Source organism: Microchirus variegatus, assembly GCF_963457635.1.
Source record: "Microchirus variegatus genome assembly, chromosome: 1".
Taxonomy (NCBI): domain Eukaryota; kingdom Metazoa; phylum Chordata; class Actinopteri; order Pleuronectiformes; family Soleidae; genus Microchirus; species Microchirus variegatus.
Genome location: NC_139802.1, coordinates 47,419,089 through 47,439,024, shown reverse-complemented (window position 1 = coordinate 47,439,024; position 19,936 = coordinate 47,419,089). Strand labels below are relative to the sequence as shown.

Genomic DNA, 19,936 nt, shown 5'->3' with positions numbered 1-19,936 from the left:
AGTTCACATTGAAAGAATTGCTTTCACATTTCTGCTCTGACTGATGCTCAAGTTTGCAGCAAGTATTTTGTGGTGAGAGGAGGCCGCTCCCTCTCCCAGTCTCCAGGTTTATGATAATCCTAATAAATTATGATGTGCCGCACAGACATTAAAATCTCTGATTGGCACTAAATCAAACAGGCTGAGCCTCTCAGGTCACACAGTGACTGTAGATGCTTTTCTCTTCCAAATATCAATTTTTCTCTGTCCTAAAATCCTGCATCACTGCAGCTCCTCCCACCAGTTTCAGCCTCTCCTCTATCTTCTCGTTTATCACCCTCTTTTTTTTGGCTCAGCTTGTAATTTTCCATCATTTTAGCATGTCCACATCACCCCTTCCTTTACTGCTGCATTGATATACAGTTTATAGGTAAAGAGGATGTTTGTGAGTGACGTGTGGAGCTGGCTCTGTAGTTATTTTAGTATGTATGCCTGTATTTTAGTATGTATCTGTTTCCCACAGGTGATTTAATTCATGGTTGAATGGTTAACCAGATTAACACCCACCACTTCAATTTGTGTGGTCTGTGCAGATTATTCTACCTCCATTAACTCTGGGGGTCAAAGGTTAAAAGCATCATTTTGTTAGCTTGACTTTAGATAGCCCATTGTTCATGACTGCCCTGTGTTCACCGTATTATGAGGAAATTGAAATATCTCCATCTACCTTGATTAAAAAGGGGAAAAAATCTGCTTAACTGTTTAAGGTGTGGGCACTTAATGTATTTGTAAAAATATAGGTTAACAGAATGTCATTATCATGGCTGAAGAACAGAATTACTTTATTATTGGTTCCGTGCTTTGAAAATAATACAGTTAAAGAACTGAATGTTTGGTTTTGTCCCAGGAGAGAACTGAACATTTGATGAGAAAAGAGGTGAAGAAGAAGAGCTGGGATGATTAAAATGTTCAATTCACTTTGTGAACACACTACATTGTTTCCCTGATGAATGTTTGAATGCTGGGCTTAGGGACCTCATCCATTCACACACTCTGCTTTTTAATATTATATTAATATTATTTTTGCAGAGAGAAAGGGATACGGCTTAGCATACATGTATTTATGTAAATAAAATAATAAATAAATCAAGATGCTGAGAGAAGGATTTACCGAACAAGATGATGTGATGTAACTAAAGGAGCCAGAGGACAGTGTGCAGTTGCCATGACGATGACTAAAGCATTTCACCAGAATAAACTTTATATAAAATAATAATTGACAAAGGAAAAATCTGCCTTTTCTTTGTGATTTTCCTTGAAGTAAACAAAGTGCCAACTACCAGTTTAGTTGATTTAAGGTTTGAAACCTTATGGGTTTTTTGTCTCATATTATCACTGTATTATCACTTTATGATCATAATTATTTGTTGTGATATTGTTCTTGTTTGGAGAAACAGTTTAACAGTGAGGTCTTCAACCTTAAAGTCGCCTCAATAACTTCCTGACACAATCAATGTATCCATGATTAGTTTTGTCAATACAGAGTTTGTATTACCAGGTTAATCTAATCCATTATATTTTCTTGTGAAAAATAACCTCCCAGTATACATGATATATAACACAGTCCATGTGTCTATGTATGCTTACATGGAGTGAAGATTGTGTGTGTGTGGTTATGCAGCATTTACAGACAGACTGTAAATGTGAGGCTGTTTAGCTGTAGAACAACAGAAATCATCAATCATGAGCAGAGTACATTCTCTGCAGTGGAAGACTGCACGGTTACATCAGGCTGATGCAGTCACACCACAGAGTGGGACGCTGGAGATTGTCAGGTAATTAACTAAAAATAATATGTGCATGACACAGCAGAGAAAAAGAAAAGCCTCGGTGATGCAGCACATGCAGCTTTCACACATACAGAAAGATCAACCTTGACAGCATGGTATATTTCATTAGATTTTCAACATCAATCTATTTCACTCACCCACATCCCTTCATGTGGGTTCTTTATATATAGAGAATAAAAGAGTGGCAGCAGATCACAGCAGCATCACCAATGTCTTTGATTCTCTGATGGAGTGTGTAGCATTAGAGAGACGTTCGTGCAGCGTAGATTTAAATATTATCACAAAGAGTTCAATATAAGTGCAAACCATGAATCTCTGTAGCCAAAGGAAACACAAACATTAAAAGCCTCTGACTACATCACGTCAGATTTGTGAATGTTATAATAAAGAGAACAGTGGGATTTTTTGTTTGTGAAAAATGGAACACAAACGTACACGACTTTTCTTTTCATCTTCCATCGTTCCTATGACAGAATAATACTATTATTCTGTCATACTACTAATAATTCTACCTTTTTTCTTTACTCGTAAAATCTTCTAATAATTTCCAGAAGGCTGTGCACTATGCGGTGCAACACTGCCCCCCACAGTTCAAAATTCTTAATCACAGTTTAAAGTTCTTCATTTCTTATATAAAGTAATCAAACATTTCTTGTTGAGCCAGTGTGATTTTAATGTTACATCACATGGATTGAACTATTATATATAAATGTGAGTACCATTATTTGTAGAACAAAACTGTCATATTCACCATTTTAATTATCAATAAGCAGCTTTATTGTTTTTAGTGTTTTATTTTATTTTTATTTCTCGATATCATTTCCATCCAGGATTAGGGTCCAGTTGTATTTGATAGAAAGTGTTGTTCATCTCTGAGGACAAACAGCTGTCTGTCCACACAGACGTATTATGGTGGAGTCTGGACGACTGCCTGATGTCTTGGACATGCTTCACTGTCAGGTTCACCTGCTTACCTGTCTCACTCTGTTTGAGTCGACAGAGCGGTGACTTAAATGCTGTCAGTACCAATAAAATCACTGATTCTCAGCTATTGAGAGAGGGAATTTGCTCTGACCTTAAACAAAAACATAATGGTTTGTAAATGTATGCAATTTCTCATGTTTTTCTGTTGTTTGCTTCATAATTTATTAAACATTGTATATAGTCACAAAGAGGGTATCCTATGACTATATCATGCTCTATCAATCTATCCACTCATAAGGAAATAGCAAAGGTGGGAAATTCACCTATTTTTAGTTTCCCTAATTACAGAAGAGATTAGAACAATGAAATCATCAAAGACCAATCACCATCAAGTCATATTGCAAAATTAACATAGAAAATAAAACTTTTGTTTACCAGTTATGTTGAACACCAATGACAGGCTCATTATAGCTGACTAATGTTAAATTCATACATCATCATACTACATAGTACATCATTTTCTGTTTAGGATGAAAAAAGGTGATTCCCTCAACAGTGAATGTTCCTAATTAAAAAAGAGAAAATAAATAGCACTTTAAGTCTGATGATCAAATGTTGATCTGCAGATACATAAATGACTTCAGATACAAAGATCATGAATGACTCAACATCAGCTTCCTTCACGTTTGATTTACAAGTATTTGCATTTTGAGACGAATGAGCAAAGGTAATGTTAAATCTTTACTGAGGATTATCATTTAGAGTTCATGCTTCATTGCAGCGCTGATGTCCTCTAACCTTTCACACTCACAAACAACATATATACATGTGTGAGGGCACTCAGTCTTCTGGCTCTGTGAGAGTGGTGGAACAATCAGCTCACTGCAGTCAGGTGTGTGTGGCACTGATTGGTGCTGATGAAGCTCAGGTGTGGGAGAGTCTCACCTTCAGAGGCAGTGAGAGCTTCTCCCTGTGGCTTCTTAAGTTCTTGGTGTATCTATAAACACCAACTCACAACTGTGTGTTTGATGTCAACTGTAAAAAGTGACAGTGCTTTTCTGTCAAACATAGTCCAAGTTTGAAGTGTGCTGCAGAGACTGAACTGTTAACTGAAGACAAAAGCATTGAGAAGTTCATTCTCCCGACAGAATAACAGAGAGCTCACTTGCCCTTGGCTTGTTTCCCAGTATTTGTGTTGATTTTCTCTGAGCAATTAACAATCTGACACCATGACCTTGGACTGCAGAGAAAAGGGAAGAAAAACACGGAGTGAAAGTGTCTGTTCCCTTCAACTGTGGTGCAGGGCATTTTAATGTAAAGTCATGGGAAAAGCATGAATTTCAAATTAAAGCTAATCCTACCACAACTGCTAAAAGCACTGGATATCTCCACCTCGCGCATGCGCATTTCGAGTACCTAATATCAACATAGTCACTTGTGACCCTCCCCGTGACACCGGGAAGGCTATAACTTCCGGTGTCATCCGAGGCTCAGTTCCTTTAATCTTCTCGCTGCGCATGTACCGTCTTGCACTTTGTGCTGAGAGAAAAAGGAAAACTTCGTTTACAGCTGGCTGCGTGCAGCTTCGCGACGACAGTCGGAGACCGCGGGGAACCCGTCCTCCAGAGGCTGTGGCCAGCTGATCATCTGAAACCAGACGACAGAAGAGAGTAGCAGGTCTGTGTCGGTGTTTGTTGGCGAAGGCAGCGTGTTCGCACCTTCTCCCAGCGTTCGCTGTCCTCATTGCTCTCAATGTTTGGGTGTTTATCGTTGGTGTGTTAGCCGTTAGCTTTGCTCGGTTCTAAAACACCGCTCTGTGTATCTTACTGGGACGGTAGTGTTCGCGCTCCCGCCTCTAGTAACGCTATCATTTATTGTTTCTATTGGCAGCAGCGCTTACGCTCGGCCTGATTGATATGCTTTATCGCCGTAGTTATTGGTGACGGCGGTGTATTCGCTAGCCCGCTCCCAGCGCTCATAGCATTTTGATTTTGCCTTAGCGGTTTAGTACTACCGCTTCAATTATTTAATTGGTCTTTACCTTACCGGTGATAGTAGTGTTTTCGCTCCCGCTCCCGGTAACGCTATAACCTGTCATTTCTGTTTGCGGCAGCGTGTGCGCTCCGCCTGGTTACTGTACTTGTCACCTCCGATTGCTGGTGAAGGCAGTGTGTTCGCTCCCGCTCCCAGTGCTCGCTGCCTCATTGCCGTTGTTTAAAAAAAAAAAACAACGCAGGCTTCCTTATATCTGTTCATTGTTGCTAGGCAGTGTGTCCGCTCCCATTCCCAGCAACGCTGCTTGGCTGCCTTCTTGATGGCCCATCCTTGTGTCGCCTGTGCGGCTCCTCTTGTTCCCGACGACGGTCATGACCACTGCCCTCCTTGCCTCGGTCTCGAGCATTTGAGGGAGGGCCTCACTGAAAGCGCCTGCATGAACTGTGGCCTCCTGCCCTGGGGGCTCAGGGTGGCTAGGGTGGCGGAGATGGAGCTGGCGATGGCTGACGACCCTTCCACCTTAACCGGTCTCCCCCCACATCAGCCCGACCGTTCTCGGCGTCGGCGTGAGGGAGCTGCGGTGGTAGGTGCCCCCCCCAAGAAAAAGGGGAGGGGTGGGCTGTCCTCCAAGGTGGACGGTTTGGCGGCTGACATGGAGCAGATGAAGTCGCTCCTCCTGGCCCTTCAGCCTGGGACTACTGGGGTGCTGGCTGGGCTACAGCCTGGCCCTCCCTCGGAGAATGTGCCTATGCTTGATGATGCCTTATCACTGGCCGCTTCATCCGGTCTCTTCCATGAGGCTGTTACCGAGGACAATGCCTCCCGCACATTGGGGGAGGCCTCTTGCTCTTCTGTTCAGAGCTCTCTGCAGGGGACAGCAGACACTTCCATGGGGGCCATCATGCGTATGGCTCTTGCTCGCCGACAGCTTGACGTTCCGCAGACTGACTCGACGCAGGCTAGCGCCTTCTTCAGGCGCAACCCTTCCCGACCACTTTCACTGTTCCTCCTTCAGGGGAATACCTGAAGGAGCTTCATGCCTGTTGGAGGGACACGAGGGCACTTTCTCATTTAACCTCAGATGCCCGAACCTTAGCCACCATGCAGGATGCAGCACAGGTTGGGCTGGGGCGTATGCCGTCCGTTGAGCCAGCCATTGCCTCCCTCATTTTGGCTCCTGATGAGGCCTTGAGGCCGGATGCCAGATGTCCCCGACCACAGTGCAGGGTCACAGACGACCTTCTTTCGAAGGCCTATGATGCGGCAGCACGTATGGCTCGTATTGGGAACTCCCTCTCCCAACTCCTGCTGAGCCTGTCAACCTCTCTGCAACAGGCTCAAGTGGATCCTTCACTGCAGAGTCTAAGCGATGCCTCTTTACAGGCATTCGCTTTCATGTCGAGAGAGTTAGGACGGACAATGTCCACTCTTGTCCAGACTCGCCGCCAGGTTTGGCTTGCTCAGTCGCCCCTGTCTGAGTCATGTAGGAAGGTTCTCCGTGCTGTGCCAGTGGAACCAGGGGATCTTTTTGGCCCAGCTGCCTTGGAAGCACTGGAGAGGGTGGCCCAGGCCACGCAGACCAGGCAGCGGCTTTCTGGCCTTCGCAGAAGAGTCTCCACTCCTAGCAGGTCTAGGGGCCCCGCTGCTGTTCCCCGGCAGCACTCTCAGCCACCTGCTGGTGGCCTACGGAGGTCTCAGCGGTCTGCTCAGCGGCCTGCTCAGCAACTTGCTGACGGGTTTCGGGCCCCTGAGCACCTGCCGTCTTGGCAGCCTCGTGCGCCGCAGCCTATCCGCCGTCCCCCCAGAGCCTCCGGAGGCCGGGGGGCAGGCACTAGGGGTGCGGGGCCGGACGTCGGATGTTTTTCCCATCAGCAGCTCAGTTACTGGGCTGCCTGTACTTCAGACCCGTGGGTGGTTTCCACCTTGACCCGGGGGTACGAATTGCAGTTCCGGCGCCGGCCCCTAGCCTTCGGCCGGGTCAATATGACTGTCATCAGCGACCCGGCGAAGGCCTTAGCTCTAAGTCAGGAGTTGTCTGCCCTCCTGGCCAAGGGTGCAATCGAACCAGTGGACCCTCTGCTACGTCCCGGGGGATTCTACTCGAGGTACTTTCTTGTGGCAAAGAAAGATGGCGGATTCCGTCCCATTCTCGACCTGAGGGGACTCAACAGGTTCCTGAAGGTTCTGCCTTTTCATATGCTGACTGTGTCAGACACGCTTCGTGTGGTTGCCAGGGGAGAGTGGTTCACCACTGTCGACCTGAGGGACGCATACTTCCATGTCCCAATTGCATTGCACCACCGGCACTTCCTCAGGTTTGCCTTCCGCGGACAGCATTTTCAGTTCAGGGTACTTCCCTTTGGTCTCTCCCTTTCCCCGAGAGTTTTCACCAGGGTTGTAGCAGCAGCTCTGGCACCCCTGCAGAAGCAGGGCATGAAGGTCCTGCCGTATTTGGACGACTGGCTGGTATGCGCACCGTCCCGACCCCAGGTGGCCCAGGATACAGCCCGGCTAATTATGCACGTGGGCCGGCTGGGCCTGAACGTGAATTTTCAAAAAAGCGGCCTGGACCCATCCCAACGGGTCATATACTTGGGGATGGTTCTGGACTCGGTAGCCATGATGGCCTCTCTGGCACCTCGGCGTGTGGACGATATCCTCCTCCGCCTTCCCCTCTTCAGGGTTGGCAGGATGGTGCCGTTTATTCAGTTCCTCTGGCTCTTGGGAAAGCTGACCGCTGCTGCGTCTGTCGTTCCCTTGGGCTTGCTGTCTCTGCGCCCTCTTCAAATGTGGCTGAACAACCTCCACTTGGACCCCAAGTGGCACGGTTACCGGAAGGTCAGGGTGTCTCGGCGGTGCCTCCTCTCTCTGTCCCCATGGGGACAGAGGGAGTTTCTGTCCATGGGCGTACCGATGGGAACTATTCCATCCCGCCGGGAGGTGGTCACAACCGACGCCTGCCTCTCGGGGTGGGGCGTGGTGTGGCAGGGCAGGACTGTCCAGGGTCGGTGGCCGGCCCAGCACCACGTGCACATCAATGCACTGGAGCTCCAAGCTGTGCAACTGGCACTCGTCCACTTTCTGCCTCAACTGGAAGGCAAACATGTGCTTGTTCGATCGGACAACAGGTCCACAGTTGCCCAGATCAACCACCAGGGGGGCACCCGGTCTGCACATTTTCTGATTTTCTGTCGCGACAAAAGCTCCCACCGGGGGAGTGGCAGCTCCACCCGGAGGTGGTGGAGATGATATGTGGTCTTTTTGGCAGGGCGGAAGTGGACCTCTTCGCCTCGGCGGAGTCGGCACATTGCCCCCTCTGGTTCTCCTGGATGGAGGTGACCAGCTCCCTCGGCCAGGACGCTTTTGCTCACGATTGGCCGCAGAGACCTCTGTATGCTTTCCCGCCACTGCCCCTGATTCTTCCTACGCTCCAGCGGGTGCTTTTGCAGGGCCACAGACTCCTTCTGGTGGCCCCCTTTTGGCCAGGGAGACTCTGGTTTCCACTGCTGCGCAGCCTCTGCTGCAGCTCCCCACGGCGCCTCCCCTGCAGGAAGGTCCTCCTTTCGCAGCGGCGGGGTCAGGTTTGGCATCCGGATCCCGGTCGCCTCCAGCTCTGGGTTTGGCCGCTTCAGGGCCCGACCCTCTACTGAGGGAATGTACTGCGGGAGTCAGGGGTACTATTCTGAACGCCAGGGCCCCATCTACCCGGGTTCAGTATGAAAACAGGTGGAAGCTGTTCTCTGACTGGTGCAGGGATAAGACAGAAGACCCAGTGCGTTGCTCTGTGGCGACTGTTCTTGAGTTTCTGCAGTCTCTGCTGGATCGTGGTCGTTCTCATTCCACTTTGAGGGTCTATACAGCTGCTATTTCTTCCAGACATGAATTGGTCGAGGGTTCTACAGTAGCGTGCCACAGACTGGTGTCCCTCTTCCTTAAAGGGACGCTGAGGCTGCGTCCTCCAAGGACCCTGAGGGCTCCAGCATGGGACTTGCCCCTGGTGCTGGAGGCCATGCGGTCACCTCCCTTTGAGCCTCTGACCCAAGTGGAGCTGAAATGGCTTTCTATGAAGGCTGCTTTTCTGCTCGCCATTACCTCCGTGAAGAGGGTCGGGGAGTTACATGCCCTGTCAGTGGCTGATACCTGCCTGCGATGGAACCCTGATGGTTCAGGTGTGGTCCTGTGGCCGATTGTGGCGTTCCTGCCCAAGGTGCTTTCACGTACGCATCTCAACCAGCCTATTCAGCTCGCACGCTTTGGCTCCCTGTCTGAGGAGGGTAGGTCGGAGCTGCTATGCCCGGTCCGGGCACTAGAAGCTTATGTTGCTGCTACGGCCGGTATACGGCGGTCGGAGCAGCTGTTTGTGTGTCATAGTGGCCCTAACAGAGGTTGTGCACGGGTTAAATGCTATGAGCAAAATGCTATGAGCGCTGGGAGCGGGCTAGCGAATACACCGCCGTCACCAATAACTACGGCGATAAAGCATATCAATCAGGCCGAGCGTAAGCGCTGCTGCCAATAGAAACAATAAATGATAGCGTTACTGGAGGCGGGAGCGAGAACACTACCGTCCCAGTAAGATACACAGACCGGTGTTTTAGAACCGAGCAAAGCTAACGGCTAACACACCAACGATAAACACCCAAACATTGAGAGCAATGAGGACAGCGAACGCTGGGAGAGGGCGCGAACACGCTGCCTTCGCCAACAAACACCGACACAGACCTGCTACTCTCTTCTGTCGTCTGGTTTCAGATGATCAGCTGGCCACAGCCTCTGGAGGACGGGTTCCCCGCGGCTCTGACTGTCGTCGCGAAGCTGCACGCAGCCAGCTGTAAACTAAGTTTTCCTTTTTCTCTCAGCACAAAGTGCAAGACGGTACATGCGCAGCGAGAAGATTAAAGGAACTGAGCCTCCGATGACACCGGAAGTTATAGCCTTCCCGGTGTCACGGGGAGGGTCACAAGTGACTATGTTGATATTAGGTACTCGAAATGCGCATGCGCGAGGTGGAGATATCCAGTGCTTTAAGCACCGCCTCTGGCGGTCATCCAGGATTCATAGAACCGTAGTTACATTCGTAACTTTCGTTTGTTAGTTATAGTAAATACTCTCTTTTTAATGGTTAAATTAAAATAAAGTATGTAAAATAATAAAGTAAAATAAATATTGTTCTAAACAATTGCATTTAATTCAAGTATCAAGTGCAGAAGACGAGGGTGATGTTTAAAATTTTACATATTTAGCACATTTTGTTGATTTTATTATCATTGTTGATAACCATTTTTTATATTTGTCAAATTATTGAGAAATAAATACAAACCAGTTTCACTGACCAGATGTTTGTACCAGATTGAATCACATTTAAATCTACATTAATATTTGAGTGAAGAGCTGCAAATGATCATGTAATAATCAAGTTAATCATCACTTTGTTCAAACGGCTTGTTTTGGTTTCAATCAACAATGCATATGTAAATGATCATTTGTTTAATATTATCACAGATAATGTAGTGTCAATGTCTAACACAAACTTCTGTCACTCACTAACTAACCCAGTGAAAAACAAGCTGACGATGATCTTGTGTAGTTCTAAGCTGGGCTTTTTTCTTTTTTTTTTTTTCTTTTTTTGCATCAGATGAGTCATATGTCTTGAAATGGGAACATAATTAATTCAAATGCAGCCATATGCAGTGTGACATTATAGCAAGTGGCTGAATGTGGTTTGGAAAATGTCAGTCGCAATCAAAAGAAGAGATGACTCAAAATTTAACAGACATGTAGAAGATCAGCTGACATACATGCGTTTAGAAGAAAAAGAAGATGAGATCTTGATCTCTTTCATTTTCAAAAGATGATCATGGACCAAAGAGCTGACAGACATCCTGAAGGGCCCAGTCTCAAGATCAAGCCAAGTGCCAGACCTGCACGAGGATTACAGCTATAGTCCAGGACCTGCACCAGGGTCACAGCTATAGTCCAGGACCTGCACTAGGGTTACAGCTATAGTCCAGGACCTGCACCAGGGTTACAGCTATAGTCCAGGACCTGCACGAGTGTTACAGCTATAGTCCAGGACCTGCACTACGGTTACAGCTATAGTCCAGGACCTGCACGAGTGTTACAGCTATAGTCCAGGACCTGCACTAGGGTTACAGCTATAGTCCAGGACCTGCACGAGTGTTACAGCTATAGTCCAGGACCTGCACGAGGATTACAGCTATAGTCCAGGACCTGCACGAGGATTACAGCTATAGTCCAGGACCTGCACAAGGGTTACAGCTATAGTCCAGGACTTGAATGAGGATTACAGCTATAGTCCAGGATTTGAATGAGGATTACAGCTATAGTCCAGGACTATGAATGAGGATTACAGCTATAAGTAAAGAAGTCAAGGAAAAATCCAAAAGAAAAGCAATTGATAAATTCCTCTATGTGGGAAACTGACAGAGGAAAATAAAGATTCCTCCAGGAAATGGACTGAAGGGGTTTCACCATCATATCAAGTAGAGAGAAGGGGAGGAGCAGATGTGTAGAGGTCCAGGCTGAGTTATTGTGATGGCAGAGATCTTAATGAAAGACATGGTGAGAGTGACAGAAGAGGAGTAAGGAGAGATGAAGTCATCTGTGTTGCTATGGCTTTATGTTTGAGGAGAGACGATGAGGCTGAGAGACGGAGAAAAGTCAACCAGGTGATTCTACAAACTGCTGAGTGATTTATGTTCCTGCAACAGCAACAACAAGCAGAAACAAGCAAACAAGCAACACATTCTCAGATGAACTCAGGGCTTTGTGCACTGCTGAGTGATAGGCCCTGTCTCATTCCCTGTAATGTTTTAAAATTAGACAATGGTAGAAGAGAAAAGAAACAAAACTGTCCTCAAATTTCTCCTCCACAAAATATACATAATATAGCTATAAGAAAGAAGACTAAATCTAAGTAGGTTAAAACTAACAGTATCTAACCCCTAAAGGTGTGTGATGAAAAGAAATTGGCCCATAGACACAGATTATCAGCTGCATGTATGAATAAACCCAGAGTCTTGACAGTTGAACTTCTGTATTAACAGCTTTTGGCTTTAGTCCTATTTTCTTTACAGAGGCAAAGTGAAAGAAGCAGAAAATGTACGTATGACCAACTGATCAAATATTTTTCATTGGCATGGTTCAGTGTTCTTAATGAAAAGGTTCGGTTAGCTTTTATTGTTTTTTTTCCTGTTCAATATAAATGTCCAACTTAGCTGTGATTGTAGCATAACAGATATTCTTATTTTGTCAGTCTGTGTCCACAGTTCCTATGTTTATTGATGAATTGCAAAAACAGTCTGCTGTCTGTCTCTCTAATGTTGATATGGCCTTTGCTCTTTTTCGTCTGGTTTAAATCCTGCTGTATTTGGCTCGCAGTAGAAAAGAATCAGCTAAATTGTAAACTTTAGTCAAGACAGACAGAAAGGTTACAATAACCCAGGTTCTACTTCAAGAGAGACTGTGTTCCCTTTCACAGAAGGTGGACCTTTCATTGATGACATCTACAGGAAGTGTCCGCACTATTCACAGTGATTCTGATAATATTCCAAGCACGGTGGCAGGAGGCTACAGGAATTTAACTCAGCATCATTCAGAAAGACAGTCCTTTTATGCTTTGAAATGTGAAACACTTTTCTTTTTATTCTCATCACCTAGTGTGACAGTCGACCAACCCACAGCCACAAATTCCACTTGACTCTTAAGTAATAATCAGTTTTATAATAATAATATTTTGAAAGTATGCATAATAAATTGCATTCAGTGCAACATGGCAATTGACTGTCATCTTGTAATTAACAAGTGTAACAAGTCTCGTATTGATGACCACATAAAGCTCTTTACAATTCTGCCACTCAACCATTGACACACACACACGCACACACACACACACACACACACACACACACACACACACACACACACACACACACACACACACACATCCAGCTCTTCTTCCACATACAGTCAGCACAGATGTCAGGAGTAACACCTCAGCATGAGGACAGGAGGAGCTAAGGATCAAACCACTGACCTTCTGAGTCACACTGAGATCAACAGCTCATATTTTCATTTAAAACCTTCAGGATCAAATATGTGTTGAGGAAATAACGCGTCACTGTAAGTATTCTGTTGGGCTCTTAGGTTAATGGGTCATAAACAGGTCATGTGACAAGCACATAATTCCATGGAATCACTGAAATTTACGTTCTCCTTCATCACAATTAAACATTCACAGCACTGCAGTCACCAGGTGAGAGAGTCAGACAATCACTAACAGAAATGAAAAAGCATGTGGAGGAAGGATCCCTCCTCCTACTCCTCACTGCTGCCTCTAGTCATCCTATCAGAGATAACTCACCACAAATACATGCCAAGGAAACGCCAGGTCTGGAAACAAGTCTGTGTATGAGAGGGCCGGTAACACACACACACACACACACACACACACACACACATATGTATATACACGTTCTTCTTTATTTAGAGCCTTTTAGTATTGGCTACCTGATCATCCAGGTGGGAAAATTATATGTCAGGTAAATGTGACTGCAGCAACTAAAAATCAAAAAAGAGAAAATCATATATGATATATATGATAAAATGTGTAAATACTGATGTACAAATGTCTCTCTTACAAAGAGAACGGCTGAAGCTTAACATTACACGTGTCAATCAATGTAATCGGCCTCATTTTAATGTGTTTCTGTAGAACTGTGCTGTACTTGCATGAGACCAGACATTAGGGTTTAGACAAACATACAGTCTTTGTTATTCAGGAAGTGTTTCTGCAACATTCTGCTTTGTTCAATAATAATCAATGGTTCCAACATTTACTTTATTTACCAACCTACTGTGTAAGTGTCTGACTAACAAAGCAGTTATACTAACTATGTGGACAGAGCTTTTATAAGAGTTACAGTGGTGGTGATGATGGTGTGGGTCATACCTCGCATTCTCGGGAGCCTGAGATAGTGTAGGTGCAGGGTCCTGTCCCATTCACAAGCACATCCATGGCCTCAGAGTTGGTGGGCTTGTAGTCCACATAATACTCCTGCAGTGGAGAGCTCAGCGTGCGCTCTGTCTCTCTTACTTTCTTGCGGTGTTTGCGAGCGGTTGCTGAATGCTCCTGCAACTGCTTGACACTGCTAGGATAGCGCTTCCAAGACACGTAGATTACCAACAGGATCATTGCAACAGATAGAAAAAGAGCAACACTTCCAGCAACTATCTTATGGAAGGACACAGGCTCCATGTCTTGCTCTGGTGGAAGTGCCACAGGTGGGGTCACTACTGATGATGTGGGAGCTCCAATGTTTCCCTCTCTCCTCTTCCCAGAACCAGTAGGTGATGCAAGAATGGCTGGGTGAAGGTCTGTCTGCACAGGTAGATTAGATGGGGCTGGAGCAAGACTCACAGTGAGTGTTGTCAGTGGGCTTGAGTGACAAACACCAAAAGCTTCAACAGCATCCATCACTTTCTCCCCCTGGGCTTTCTTAGGGGAGGCGCAGATCATAGTGGTCTCCTTTGCTCCTCTGAAGTTTTTCAGCCAGGTAACCAATGGACAGATGGAAGTGCCACAGTCCCATACATTTCCAGCTAAACTGATGGTAGTTAAAGAGATCCACGCGTCAACCACCTCTTGGGAAATATTTGTCAGCTTATTGGAGTCCAGGTTAAGTGTCTGCAGGTTGGGTAGGCATTGGTAAACAACAGCATCTGCCTCTGTCAGATCATTCCCAGAAAGATCCAGTTTTTGGATGGAGGCCCAGGTCCAAGTCAAGCCCTGGTTCATTGAGCGAATGCGGTTCCACTGCAGATAAAGTGCCCGCAGATTGTAAAGTCGAGGAAAATGAGAGAAATTGATTTTTGAGAACTGGTTATGCTCCAGATGCAACTCAGTGAGCTTAACCAGGCCTGAAAATGCATTCCTAGTGATACTGCGCAGGCGGTTGTAACCCAAATCCATGAACTCAAGATTTCTGCAATCTTGGAATAGACGCATTGGGATGACTTTTAGAGAGTTTGAACGTATGTGGAGGCTGAGAAGCTTCCGTAAGCCCTGAAACTGCCCAGGCTGCAAAGCTTGCAGTTTGTTGTATGACAGGTCAAGATTACGCAAATTAGGGACTGGGTGGAATGTGGTGTTGTGAAGTGATGTGATCTTGTTAGAGCTCAGGATCAGCTCTTTAAGCCTTCGGACTCCTTGGAAAGCCATTCCATCCACGGTGGCAATGTAATTGTGGTCCAAGTAAAGCCATATGAGGTGGTTGAGTCCTACAAACTGTCCAGCACGAAGCATGGCAAGGCTGTTGTATCGTAGAGACAAACCTTCACAGCCTCCAGAGAGGTTCTTAGGAACATCACGAAATGCGCTTGACTCACAGTAAACAATTTTTCCATCACAGCGACAGCTTTTGGGGCATGGTCGCTCACTGAGAGATGGATTTGCTGCCAGCCACACCTGCATCAGAAGTTGGACCACCACCCAGCGATGCCGCAGAGCAGATCCTGTGGAAGGGGGAATTAAGATGTTAAATAAGTAGTAAAGTAATAAGTAAATTATTATTCAGAGAAAATAGAGAAAGACAATGTTGGTTTTGTGGGATTCAAACATTGGGCAACTCCTCTGCTTTCCACATGTATGAGAATGTGAAACAAATTACACAACAGTGACAGAAAAGTGCTGCATGAATGCCAAGGTTATCTGTCGAGAATATCATTTTCTAATTTTCTGGGAGTAGATTCTCTGTTCTACTCCCATAAATGTGGTTTTAAAGGTGAGGTAAAATGGTCAGTGGCTTCCTCATATCACTCCTTGTTCCGAGGTGAGACTGAGTTGATTCCATTAAAATCGTTTCCTCTTACACAGCCACTAATGATGTGTCATTTAGATACATTGATTTCCCCTTGAGGAGGTGGAGTGAAGAGATCCACAATTTATGAGAAAAAATCCTCAACTTTGTAATTTATTACATTTATGATAAAAATGAGATAATATTTAGATGTCAGTATAGAAGGAGTCCTTACTTTGATTAGCTTTTAAAAGATTGGCACGTGTCATGGTCAACAAATGTATTATGTTACAGTATAAGAGGATATGTTCTATGTTATATCATGAATGAGCTAAATTGATAATGTTTTCCATATTTGTTTTGGCAAAATTGCTGGAAATGACTGGATACAATAGCTTTATGAGAGGCAACAAACAGCACATGCTAGCCAACATTGTCAATTCACTCATTGCCAAGCATCTGCTGTTCCCATACGGATGTTGTACTGTATGTGTGTTTCAGTGTGTGTGTGTGTGTGTGTGTGTGTGTGTGTGCGCATGAGAGAGAGAGTACTTCTTTTTTTGTTATTCCTTTCAGATATGGCAAAGCATGGATTTGTGCTGTGCATGTGCGTTGCTTTAATGTAAATGTTGCAGTGCAGATCACAGTAACATGGAGATCACACAATGCTGTGTTTCTGACAGTGGCCAATTTATTTTCCTCAGGTTTCTGAAGTAAATTAATTTGCCAACAAATCTGTGATTCAAAGGCTGTGAAAAAAAAGCTAAATAATACTGATTTATAACAAATCCCATGTGTAATGTTCCATATGCATGTAAGGGAATGTTGACTGGAGAGAGCATGTGTAATGTTCAGAATGAATACATGTTTATATATGTATATATATATGTGCCTCATATCCCAGGAGAAAGGGGTGACAACCCTGCACTGCTTTCATTCCCCATGTGCATAATATGCTTGCTTTATTAGAAGTGACCCAGCTTCTCTGTCAGACTCTCCCATTCCTGACTCTGTATATGTTTTAATGAGTGATCTGTGCATTTATGCAAGTGAAACTACTGTAATCTTATTCATAGAGGAACACAGTGGTGTGTCACTCATGGGGTTTGTGTCTCTGTAACCTCTTACCTGATGTACTTTTCACAATTACTGTTCTTCTGCTGTATCTACTTAGATGAACAACTTCATACAAATCCTATTGAAATGTCGGCAGTTTGCATGTCCTTGAATCCTGCAGCCATTATGATGTGATTGAAATGTGGATTATATTTTATGCAATGCAGATGATTTGTTTTTTTCTGCTATTTGCCAAGGTCCTGTGTGATAATAATGGATCTTTGCTTCATTTCTTATCCTCACTGTGGAGTTGGTCTGAAGGCATGTGTGTAATGCTTGGTTTTCGTTGCACTGTGCTGCTGCCCTCAGCACCAGCCTTTCAACCCTAACATATAGAGGGACTAAGTGCACTTTACTGCTGACCTAAAATAAAACCAAATGTGGCTTAATAACTTGGCAAATGGACTCACTAACTGGTGCACTTTGAGTGCACACAAGTGGCTCATTGCTATCTGTTACCTGTCATTGACAAAACTGCTACTGGCCTCAGCCTTGACTTCACATAGAAGCTGGACGGCAGCCGAACACACAGAAAGGACCAACCCAATCCAGCATCAGCAGCAGAGGCCGTCCTATTAGTCTGCCATTATCTCTGAGGCGACAGCACAGCTGCCAAGTCCCACTTATTTCAACACACACACACACACACACACACGGTACTACACAGGAATAACTCTGTGACCAATATAATCTCTGTTTTTAACACATGTGCTATGTTTGTGAAAATTGTGAAGTGACAATTGTTTAAAATCAAATCATATAATCATATAAAATAAACTAGCACAAAGACATTATATAAATAACTTGTTTTGCTGTTGAAAAAAACTAATAAAAATTGATAATTGCAACTCAGTGTATTTAAGTTATATGTTATCCTATAATAGTTTAGAACAACAGCTAAACAGTCTTTTTGTATCAAATTCTAAATAACCACACACTGAGAGTTGGTCCATTCCACTGCAGACTCAGCTCTCAGCTGAATTCATGCAGGCCCAATGATCGTGGGTAGAATAGGAATCTGTGAATCCCAAGAGTTTCACAAGACATTTATTACAAATGTAAGTCGTGGATTTCCAGATATTGTCCTCAAAGGGCTCACTAATCTCTTCACCTGACATCAGCAAGTGATGCTGCGAGGCCAACAGTAGGTCATGTGATGAAAATTCAGATGAGCCAGTATGACTCAGATGTCTTTGATTTCTCATCATGCAGAAAGGTGGTCATTCTTTCACACAGCATACATGTGTTATTAAAGTAGTGGAATGTGTAAAATGTTTCTGCTCTCAAAAAAAAATAATTTTATCATCATACTGCTCTGTTTCTGAATAAACAGATCTCTAATGATATGGCCCATGAAACATAAGTGCATTGCATGCTGTTCATGAAAAGCATCCCTGTCAGCTGCACCAGTGGATAACTGAGATCACAGCACCATGTAATCGCTAAATAATTGTGGACAGCAGCACAGAGATGTGTGTTTGGCAAAAGTTGTGATGTTTATACATATCTGTGCGTAAAAATGTGTGTCTGTTTTTCCTAAAATGTCCTGATATGTGATCAGGAGATGTCTTTAATGATCCATATATATGATGATCCATATATAAACTGTAAAAAAAGTTGAGAAAACTCAAAATTTCAAGGCAACTTGATGCAATCTAATATTATTTTGTTAGACAAACCTGTAAGTTAGAGTTGTGCCAACTCAAAATTCTCTTTTCAAACAGTTTGGCTAACTAATCTTGGTCAGCTAATGTAAAAAAAAAAAAAATCAAAAAATAACATTTTGAGTTGTCACAACTCTAACTTACAAGTGTGTATAACAAAATAATAACCACACAATCTTTTGTTGGGCTGTAAACGCAAAAATTGATTGCAGCAAGTTGCCTTGAAATTTTGAGTTTTTCTTTTTTTTTTACAGTGTACAGGGCTCTGAAGTGGCTTCTACAGACTGTTCTGTTGTAGCTCGGACTGATGCGGTGCAATAACTCAATGAGGGTCGATAAATCATGTGGCCTTACAATTAATGGCACAGCACCACAGTGAACTTGGCCATCTGAATAATTGTTAAGAACGACTAAAGAGATTAGACAACTGCAGACAACACAATCAGACGGAAGATATTTATATCTGTATATAACACTGAAACAAGTTTGAGAATCAGTGTTCATAAGAAAAACATGATTTTAAAAAAGGAGAAAAAAAACACCAGTGGTCATTTAAATATTACATGGGGGGGGGGGGGGTGCTTCAGAAATATTGAAGACACAGAGGGATGGGGGGGGGGGGGGTTGATGATGATGACACATGGATGCACAGTTTTCTCTGGGATTTTTGGGAGTCCCTCCTTTTGGCAGCTGCAAAAAACGCGACGTTCTTTGAATGAGAATCAGTCTGATGAGAAACTCCTTCAGCCCACAGACAGTGTGTGTGTGTGTGTGTGTGAGATGTGTGTGTGTGTGTGTGTGTGGGGGGGGGGGGGGGTGCAGACTGGACTAACACTGGACAATGGGCCTCGTGCGTACAGAATAGGGACAGTCCATGATTATGCAGGACCACGCTTAATAAAGTTGACTGGATTCCAGCATTGACCGTGATTAGCATTCAGGTCTTTTTCAGTGAGACAGACATTCTCACACCATCACTGTCCTCATTTAGACAAACAGCCTTTTTTTTTTTTTTTTTTTAATTCTTCTCAGTATTTTTGTTCAAATCTTTAAGCAAAGAATCACGAGACTCTAATGATCCAAACCTCGCCAGGAAATGAAATGGAGGGAACACTGTATTGCAGCTCTGCGACTAAAGCAGCGGATTCAGTCTCATTCCTCAGGATTCCACTTCACAAAAGACGCCAAAACCTCGATGACGTGTAGCAACAGTGTGTCTGTAAAGAGCGTTATTTGTGAGTGTGCTCGGAGAATGAAGCATGTGTGGGTGTCATCAGAATATTTCACAACAACCCACGCAATCATAAAAAGATTGAAGATGAACAGAACTTACCCATGACCGCGGTTCTGTCAGATCCAGCCTTCAGGTTTTTAATGACTTCTGCTGCGCGACATCCGAGTCTGCATGACGCACTGTCAACACACAGGTACCGTCTCGATCCTGGTCCTGATCCTGGTCCTTATCCTGGTCCTGATCCAGCAGCCGTCGACACCAAAGCGCACCTGCCCGTTACTCCCCCGGACCTGAATGCGCGATCCGATTCAGTTCTGCATCCGTAACCGTGAAACTGAACCGGAGCGAATGTCATTT

At 44.6% G+C, this 19,936-nt stretch overlaps 1 protein-coding gene across 1 annotated transcript in view; it reads right to left on the bottom strand.

The window, feature by feature from the left end:
* Positions 1–19,682, bottom strand: part of LOC310944683 (leucine-rich repeat transmembrane neuronal protein 4) — a gene marked incomplete at both ends in the record, with an annotated part of 53,367 nt that extends 33,685 nt beyond the window's left edge. The window contains 2 exons of the mRNA XM_083910490.1: positions 13,720–15,281; positions 19,679–19,682. Coding sequence (XP_083766616.1) covers positions 13,720–15,281; positions 19,679–19,682 — 1,566 coding nt within the window. The remainder of the gene's footprint in view (positions 1–13,719; positions 15,282–19,678) is intronic.
* Between the last annotated feature and the right edge of the window lie 254 nt (positions 19,683–19,936).